This window comes from Scyliorhinus canicula, chromosome 16 (genome assembly GCF_902713615.1).
Source record: "Scyliorhinus canicula chromosome 16, sScyCan1.1, whole genome shotgun sequence".
In the NCBI taxonomy this organism is placed as follows: Eukaryota; Metazoa; Chordata; class Chondrichthyes; order Carcharhiniformes; family Scyliorhinidae; genus Scyliorhinus; species Scyliorhinus canicula.
In genome coordinates, this window is record NC_052161.1 from 108,820,315 (window position 1) to 108,829,981 (window position 9,667).

Genomic DNA, 9,667 nt, shown 5'->3' on the forward strand with positions numbered 1-9,667 from the left:
ACATCACGTACCCTTGCACCTGGGAGGCAACATACCAAACGTGAGTCTCTCTCGCTCCCACAAAATCTCCTATCTGTGCCCCTGACTATTGAGTCCCCAATTACTAATGTTCTACTCCTTTCCCCCCTTCCTTTCTGAGCAACAGGGACAGACTCCGTGCCAGAGGCCCGTACCCCATGGCTTACCCCTGGTAAGTCGTCCCCCCACAAGTATCCAAAACGGTATACTTGTTACTCAGGGGAACGACCGCAGGGGGTCCCTGCACTGACTGCTTCTTCCCAGTCCCTCTTACAGTTACCCATCTATCTCCAGTCTTTGGTGTAACTACTTCCCTGAAGCTTCTATCTATGACCCCCTCTGCCTCCCGAATGATCCGAAGTTCATCCAGCTCAAGCTCCAGGTCCCTAACACGGTTTTTGAGGAGCTGGAGTTGGGTGCACTTCCCACAGATGAAATCAGCAGGGACGCTGACGGCGTCCCTCACCTCAAACATTCTGCAGGAGGAGCATTGTACTGCCTTCCCTGACATCACCTCTAGATTTAAAAAAAAACAAGAAAAAGAAAAAGAAAGGAAGAGCTTACCTGATATTACTTCAAACCCTGCTCCCGCTGAAAGGTAAGCAAATTTAAAGGCACTCACTCACCTTCACGACAGGCCCCTGCTCCCGCTTCCCAACCACTGTGGGGTGGGGGGGTTGGTTAGAGGAGGAGGTAGGGTGGGAAACACTCACAAAGTGTTTCAGGTTTAACTGTCACTTGCCAACAGCCTCTCCACAAACCACCTTCAACTTAGGCTTCACTCAAACTCCTCGGGTCTTCTTCGCAGATTCACCTTCAACTTAGGCTGACCGCACTGCACGTATGCAAATTTCCCCAGAACAGCTGATCAGTAGCTCTGCTCTGCTGCCCTCTGCTGGATGATTGCCTTCACTCAAACTCCTCGGGTCTTCTTCGCAGATTCACCTTCAACTTAGGCTGACCGCACTGCACGTATGCAAATTTCCCCAGAACAGCTGATCAGTAGCTCTGCTCTGCTGCCCTCTGCTGGATCTGCTCTGCTGCCCTCTGCTGGATCTGCTCTGCTGCCCTCTGCTGGAGAAAGAGCTGAAGAAAGAATTGAAGAGCAGGCTATAAAGTCAATTAAGAGGTGCCTGATGAAAACCCCCATGTCTTTAACAACTCTAACAACAGAGGGTTGGTTTCCTTCAAGCAGAGGAGGCTGTTGGCAGAAAAAGAGGTGATCTCACATTTAAAATTCTAAAGGTTTTGGCAGGGTAGCTGATAGGGGAATATTTCCCTTGCCTCCATAGGATAGAACTAAGTGGCACAAACACAGTATAAGGTGTTGGCCATTATGATCTGAGGGAAAGAGAGTTCTCATCATTCAGAGGGCTGTGAATCTTTGGCATTCTTTACCCCAGGGAACTGGGAGTGCTCAGTCACTGAACATATTCAAAACAGAAATTGATAGATTTTTGGACATTCGGGAAATTAGGGGGTATTGGGATAGTGCAGAAAGTTGGAATTGAGGCAGCAATTAGCCATGGTTTTATTGAAGCCAGTTGGAAAGACTGAATAGCCTACTTCTGCTTATGTCACTTATGATCTTATGTTCTTGATCATGTCAGAAGTGTGGTGATCATAATGAGGGGTTTCCAGGATGGAAGGCTTAGTGATCACAAAGACACACAAAGCTCTTTTGAAGAACTAATTTTATTTTCACTACTAAATTTGAGTTTGACACTTATTCTGAATAGCAAGCAAACATGTAAGTATTAAACTACACTCATTAACACTGTCTCTATCTACTAACTATAACTATTATATCCTAACTAGCTCTGCAATACACTATGAATCTTGTCTTCTTCAGCTCCAATCTAATCTCCTCACCCAAGCCCAAGAGCCAGTGCAATTTATAGTACTGTCCCTTAGCTCCCTCTAGCTAGGCTTAACTCTTCACATGATGTACATTTGTATAATGTCACAAGAATAATGTTCTTTGTAACCTTCATGCTAACACCAGATTCTTACTAAAGCCTAAACTATAATCACTGATGCGTTGTTATTGCTACTTTCATACTAGACAGCAAATACAATCTTATTAATGTGAGATACTGAAATGTAATTAATGCAAGGATGCGGAGCCATCAGGAGCATGTGAGTCTATGCATGGATCTCTATCTTTTCCCCATACCCAGCTTTAAGTATTATGTTCCTCTGACCGCTGTGTTGTGCACGTCATTATTTGTTGCAGATTTCATTTTTCCTAACAAATGAATATTTCTATCTGGAATTCCGCAGCTGGAGGGCCACTCGCCACAAAGCTGCAACAGGCGCTTCTGCCAGTCGTTGACCATCAGACCTGCCAGCAATCTGACTGGTGGGGTAGTTACGTGACGACAACCATGGTATGCGCTGGAGGGTATGAGAAGTCTGGATGTAATGTAAGTATTTCTACATAATTCAGTTCAAAATGCGTTGTGTGGAATTGTAGTTTGAGTGAAGAAAGGCTAATAGTTCTGAGAAGCCTATCACTTTTTAAGATGTGGATCAGTGGGCAGCACTTTTGCCTCTGAATCAGAAGGTCTTGGCTTCCAATCCCACTACAAACACCTCTGCAGAAAGTATAGCTTAATCTTCCAGTTTCGTACTGGGGCTCCTCAAAAACTGTTTTGTTTTGTGTTCTTTGATAAGTAATCCCTCTCTCAGTGCCAGCAGCAAATCTCTTTCTTTTTCATGCAAACCTTTTCTACTTTTCTCTATTTTCTGATTACTACCATGGCTATTGCTCCTCTCAACTCATTTCTCTTTTTGCCTCTAAGTTCCTGTCCCGCATAATTTTTCTTCTGTCTGGACCTCCACTGTTTTGGAGCTAGGACTCGGGTCACAGTCTGCCACTCTATTCCTGCAAACATCGCGACTGGATCTGAGCCCAGGTCCAGGAGCTGAAGGGCGGACTGACATTCGTTCAACCACCCGCCTGTCCCTCGTCCATCTGTTTATCCATCTATCTATCTATCTTGTATGGATAGATATATATATATAGGGCTGAATTCTCCCACCCCGCCCGCCGCAAGAACGCCACGGGCGAGACGCCGACAATGGAAAAGTCCATTGACCTCGGGCGGGATTCTCCCTTGCCGGGCGAACGCGCCCAGAGAATCCCACCCATACTGTGTGCAAGTGCGAACAGACACAGGGCGTGATTTTGTGACCTTGCTGTGCCCCACCTTGTGACGGGATAAGGTTGTTGAATCTCATGAGATATTGTAATCTTGATCTTGCCCTTACTGGGCGCCCTCATTGTGGAATTCCCCTGGTGTCCTGGACCGAACGGCCGCACCTGGGAGATCGCACCAGGGCACTATTTAGCACTTGTCCACACAAACGTTGACCCGTCATAATGGGGAGGGGGGTCTCCCAGCCCATTAGACACCCCCCGAGTAGTCAAGGACAAGGCAGGATGGCTCCCTGACAGTCCTTCTAGCACCTGGGCATCTTGGAAATGCCACCCTGGCAGTGCTAGGGTGCCCAGGTACTAGATTTGTACTGCCAGGGATTAGGCCCAGGGGGCCTTACCAGGTGGAAGGGACGTGAAGGGTGTTTCCGGAGGCATCCCGAGGTTGGCGGGAGAGGGGGTGTCGAAAATGGAGGGGGGGTGAAAGGGGGTGTGGGAAAAAGATTGGTGCAACCAGACATAATAGTGCCCCGGTTCACGAGGAGCCTTTCCTGCTGGGCTCACCAGCAGGAAATGACTCAAGTGCACCCTCAGCAGAGAGACAGTCCCCTGTGGTCATCTTAGTGAGGGGTTTCCAGGATAGAAGGTGTAGTGATCACAAAGATACACAAAGCTCTTTTGAAGAACGAAACTAATTTTACTAACACTACTAAATTTGAGTTTGACACTTATTCTGAATAGCAAGCATACATGCAAGAATTAAACTACACTCACTAACACTATCTCTATCTACTAAATATAACTGTTATATCTTAACTAACTCCGCAATAGACTATGAATCTTATCTTCTTCAGCTCCAGCCTAAACTCCTCCCCTTAGTTTAAGAGCCAGTGCCATTTATGTCCCTTAGCTCCCTCTCGTGGCTAGGTTTAGCATAACATTAACTCTTCACATGCTGTACATTTGTATAATGTCACATCCCCATGGCCAAAACAAATAGCAAAGTGAAGTTGAATAGCGAGCCGTTTCTCAGCACTGCAGCCTCTGAGAAATATCACGCTAAACGCACCCAAAACCGGGCATCGATTTATTTTCCCATTGAATCACACCCACAGGATCTGGATTAATGATACAGAGAGTATTCTCTATCTTTGAAATTACAAATATGGTTGGGCGGCACGATGGCGCAGTGGTTAGCACTGCTGCCTCACGGCGCTGAGGATCCAGGTTTGGTCCGGGCCTCATGTCACTGTCCATGTGGAGTTTGCCCATTCTCCCTGTGTCTACGTGCTTCTCACCCCTACAACCCAAAAATGTGCAGGGTAGGGGGATTGGCCACGCTAAATAAATAAATACATTTATTTTAAAAATTACAAATATGGGCTAAGAGTTGAAAGGGTAGACCTGTATTGCACTTGTATGATCTTATTAAAGATGATTTAGAGTTATTATTATAGATGATTTAGAGTTGGGGACCAAGGGCAATGTGTCCAAGTTTGCAGATGACACTAAGGTGAGTGGTAAAGCGAAAAGTGCAGAGGATACTGAAGTCTGCAGAGGGATTTGGATAGGTTAAGTGAATGGGCTAGGGTCTGGCAGATGGAATACAATGTTGACAAATGTGAGGTTATCCATTTTGGTAGGAATAACAGCAAGCGGGATTATTATTTAAACAATAAAATATTAAAGCATGCTGCTGTGCAGAGAGACCTGGGTGTGCTAGTGCATGAGTCACAGAAAGTTGGTTTACAGGTGCAACAGGTGATTAAGAAGGGAAATTGAATTTTGTCCTTCATTGCTAGAGGGATGGAGTTTAAGACGAGGGAAGTTATGCTGCAATTGTATACGGTGTTAGTGAGGCCACACCTGGAGTATTGTGTTCAGCTTTGGTCTCCTTACTTGAGAAAGGACATACTGGCACTGGAGGCTGTGCAGAGGAGATTCACGAGGTTAATCCCAGATCTGAAGGGGTTGGATTACGAGAAGAGGTTGAGTAGACTGGGACTGTACTCGTTGGAATTTAGAAGGATGAGGGGGGATCTTATAGAAACATTTAAAATTATGAAGGGAATAGATAGGATAGATGCGAGCAGGTTGTTTCCACTGGCGGGCGAAAGCAGAACTAAGGGGCATAGCCTCAAAATAAGGGGAAGTAGTTTAGGAGGAACTTCTTCACCCAAAGGGTTGTGAATCTATGGAATTCCTTGCCCAGTGAAGCAGTTGAGGCTCCTTCAGTAAATGTTTTTAAGGTAAAGATAGATAGTTTTTTAAAGAAAAAAGGGATTAAGGGTTAAGGTGTTCGGGCCGGAAAGTGGAGCTGAGTCCACAAAAGATCAGCCATGATCTCATTGAATGGCGGAGCAGGCTCGAGGGGCCAGATGGCCTACTCCTGCTCCTAGTTCTTATGTTCTTATGTTCTAATAACCGCAAGGAACCAGGGGCTGAGGTTACCTTATGTTCTTATTACATTTTAGAAAGGGTTTAATAATGATATTCAGAGATGATGTTGCTGCTGGTTAACCTGCTTTATTCTTCTTTTAATTCAGGGGGACTCTGGTGGTCCTTTGAACTGCCAAGGCGCTGATGGATTGTGGTATGCTTATGGCGTAGTCAGCTTTGGGTCAGGTTGGGGTTGCAACACTCTGAAGAAACCCACAGTCTTCACCCGAGTATCTGCCTTCAATTCCTGGATAGATTCGGTGAGCAGAATATTAAACTGTGACAAAAATGGTGCAATTCTGGCTTGTTGGGATTCGTGGAGGCTCCTTTAATTCAGTCACTATTCAAAGGGAGTTTAAACACAACCTCGCTGCAGTTAGGATTGTGCCCCAATCTTCATTCAGTTGAAATGTTGTGTGGTCAAATGGTTGTCTGCAAAGCTTGGGGGAGGAATCGAGATACTTTTGAACAAATGCACCCTGTGTGGCTTTTTTTAGTTATGGGTTGGTTAGCCAGTTATTTCCAAGTGGGCTCGACAGCTAGTCAGAGTCCAGATAACTATGTTTAACGATATTTAAAGAACTGGGTGATTAAAACCTTTAGTTTGGAACATTTAAGAGCTATGGTTCAGGGAAGCATGGCTCCCACAGTGAAATACAAGTTGGCCAAAAATTATAGAATCCCTACTGTGCAGAAGGAGGCCATTCAACCCATCAAGTCTGCACGGACCATCTGAAAGACCAGCCCACCCTACCCCATAACCCTATAACCCCACCTAACCATTGGACACTAAGGGGCAATTTAGCCGGGTCAATCCACCTAACCTGAATATCTTTTGACTGTGGGAGAAAACTGGAGCACCCGAAGGAGACCCACACAGTCATTGGGGGGGGGGGGGACATACAAACTTCACACAGCCACCCAAGGCCCGGATCCCTTGCGTGTGAGGCAGCAGTGCTACACACTGTGCCACCGTGTCACCCTTGAACAAGAAAAGCGAAGAAAAAGATCTGTTTAATACTGAGATTCTGTTATTGTTTTCCTTTTAAACAGCTGGGTTTACTGTAAAAATGTACAGTATATATTTGTGTACACATTGATCTCTCGTAAAAGTCTCGTAAAAGACATTTGGCCTATAAAGCAGAATTTTTCATGTGCCTCATGTAAAAAACAACTTTAGATTTTCAGGGATCAAGGACCAGGAATTGCAGAACTAAAGTTTACTCCTGGAGATGTTAATGATTCAATTTCAATATAAATGCATAAATACTAATAAAAATAAGTGAGCCAAATAAATACTTAAAACATTTCTACATTTAAGTTTTGTTTTCAGTTATTCAAATTATTAAAGTGATCAGAATGAAAATCATGCTATGATTATTAATTACTCCAGTTCGTTCATGTAAAGAAAGGCAGGCTCAGGAATGATTAGAACTTTCAGCAGCCAATTCTAGCAACAATCTCGTTGAAAACATTAGCCATGTAAAAGGTGACACTTGGCCTAAAAAATTAATCTCAAATTCTTGACTTTTACAGAATCATAAAATCCGTACAGTGCAGAAGGAGGCCATTCAGCCCATCGAGTCTGCATCAACCCTCCGAAAGAACGCGCTACCCAGACCCACTCCTCCGCCCTATCCCTACAACCTAACCTACACATCTTTGGACACTAAGGGACAATTTTAGCATGACCAATCCACCTAACCTGCACATCTTTGGACTGTGGGAGTAAACAGGAGCACCCGGAGGAAACCCACGCAGACACAGAGAGGATATGTGAACCCCACATAGACAGTTATCTAAGGCCGGAATTGAACCAGGTCCCTTTCGCTGTAAGGCATCAGTGCTAACCACTGTGCCACCGTGCTGAGAATTGTCGGGATTCTCCATTTTGTCGGCAGCCTGGGGGTTTCCCAACGGGGTGGGACTGCCCCGCAATGGGAAACCCCATTGTCCCCAGAAATAGAGAATCCCGACGACGGGATCGAGAAACCGGCCCAGGGTATATATATTTATTTTTCAAATTTAAACTACCCAATTCTTTTTTTTTCAATTAAGGGGCAATTTAGCGTGGCCAATCCACCAACTGCAGTCTTTAGGTTTGTTGGGGTGAGACCCACCCAGACACAGGGAGAATGTGCAAACTCCACATGGACAGTGACCCGGGGTCCGGATTGAACCCGGGCCCTTGGTGCCGTGAGGAAGCAGCGCTAACCACTGCACCACCGTACCGCCCTATATGGAATACTTATATATATCACTTATTTATTCAACTGTTCACCTCTATTAAACAAATTCATTTCATTGATTAATCAAAATGAAGTGGATAAAACACAGAGCAATTATTATATTCACTATCTTTGGTATAACATCATAAATATATCTATTTATCAATGTTAGTGAAGGAAACCTTTGAGGGCAGCTCACCGAGACAAGTGATCAAGAATATGAGAGATTAAAAACTCAACCTGAGAAAGATAGGAAGATTCAGAAAGAGGCACCAACACGTCCAGCTTGGTCTAAGAATGTTGGAATGTAGAATTAGCCGTGTAAGCAACCGAAGGGCAACACAGTGGTTAGCACTGCTGCCTCACAGCGCCAGGGGCATGGGTCCAATTCCAGCCTTGGGTGACGGCGTGTGGAGTGTGCACTTTCTCCCCATTTCTGCATGAGCTTCCTCCGGGTGCTCCGGTTTCCTCTCACAGTTCCAAGATGTGCAGGTTAGGTGGATTGGCCACGCTAAATTTCCCCTTAGTGGCCAAAGATGTGCAGGTTGGTTGGTGTTACAGGGATAGGGCGGCCGAGTGGGTGCAGGTAGGGTGCTCTTTCAGAGGATCAGTGCAGACTCGATGGGCCGTATGGCCTCCCCCGGCACTGTATGGATTCGATGATTCTAGTCGCTAAGGTGTAAAGTTTTCAGTTGTGGATTTCTCTCTCGTTTTCTGTGCTTTTCTCTCATTTACTCTGGAAAACACAGAGTCATGCTTAGCGTTTCAGTTGGCTCCATTCCAAATGGCCGTGCTTTATGTTTGGTCCTCATCAGTGGATAATTTCATTATGTAGAGGAGCACAATGCACAGTGTTACCGAATGACAGAACAGGGGGTTGCATCATCCACTCTGTCACATTCCCAATCCGGGCTTTGCCGCTGCGGAGAGATGCTGAGCAGTGGCTGAAAGCTTTCACCACCAATGCTAGGAGGGATTAGGAGAAAGGTTCCCATCACTGGTTACATGACAATTCTCAGCCTCAGTTGCTTTATAATTGAACTTAAATAGCGATAAAGACAGAATATGTTAGCCCAAGCTTGTCTCTTTCTTTCATCATTGTTATTAATACCCTTCCTGTGTCTTTTTATTTCCAGATAATGGCTAGTAATTGAAAGGTGGGACAACAGCATTTCAACAACCATGCATTTAGAACTGAATAAACTGAATGAGTAGAACAAAAGGCTTGATCACTGTGGTTATTTAATCTCTGGAAAATACCTCTTTACATCTGCATCAATCACGTTCATCATGATAACCAAATCCAGTTTGATTGGTTCATGATTTTCCTTATTCTGGTGTCGATCATTTTAGCACCTCCGCCCCCCCACACCCATCCTTTTCCCCAATCCCACCTTTACTGCCGGCAAACACACCTGGGATTCGATTCACTCTCGCTTTGCTCTTGCGATCTATATACAAATGATTTGCATCGTAAAGGGTCCTTCGAGGTGTCATCAGCTCCACTTTGAAATGGAGATTGCACCTTGGAGTCAGAAGGCAATGTGGGTGTAAGACTCACTCCAGGATTTGATCACAAAACCTAGGCTGACAGTCCACTGCAGTGTTGTGAGAGTGCTGCCCAGTCGGAGGTGCCACCTTTTAAACAGGGGGTAGTGTAGTGAATGTATTACGCCAATAATCCACCATTATATTTGTGTCTGTGCTGTTGCCCTTGTATTTGTATCTGTGCTATGCTGTTGCCCTTGTGGGCTCCTCCTATGGACCATTGTATGGCATTATCCATAGGGGAACATGTTGGGGCATGTATGGGCTCCGCCCA

General features: G+C 45.2%; 1 protein-coding gene across 1 annotated transcript in view; it reads left to right on the forward strand.

The window, feature by feature from the left end:
* Positions 1-9,067, forward strand: part of LOC119950723 (proproteinase E-like) — a 28,917-nt gene extending 19,850 nt beyond the window's left edge. The window contains exons 6-8 of the mRNA XM_038773397.1: positions 2,302-2,444; positions 5,725-5,877; positions 8,982-9,067. Of these exons, the coding sequence (XP_038629325.1) occupies positions 2,302-2,444; positions 5,725-5,877; positions 8,982-8,999 (314 nt within the window). The 3' untranslated portion in view covers positions 9,000-9,067. The remainder of the gene's footprint in view (positions 1-2,301; positions 2,445-5,724; positions 5,878-8,981) is intronic.
* Positions 9,068-9,667: the final 600 nt, after the last annotated feature.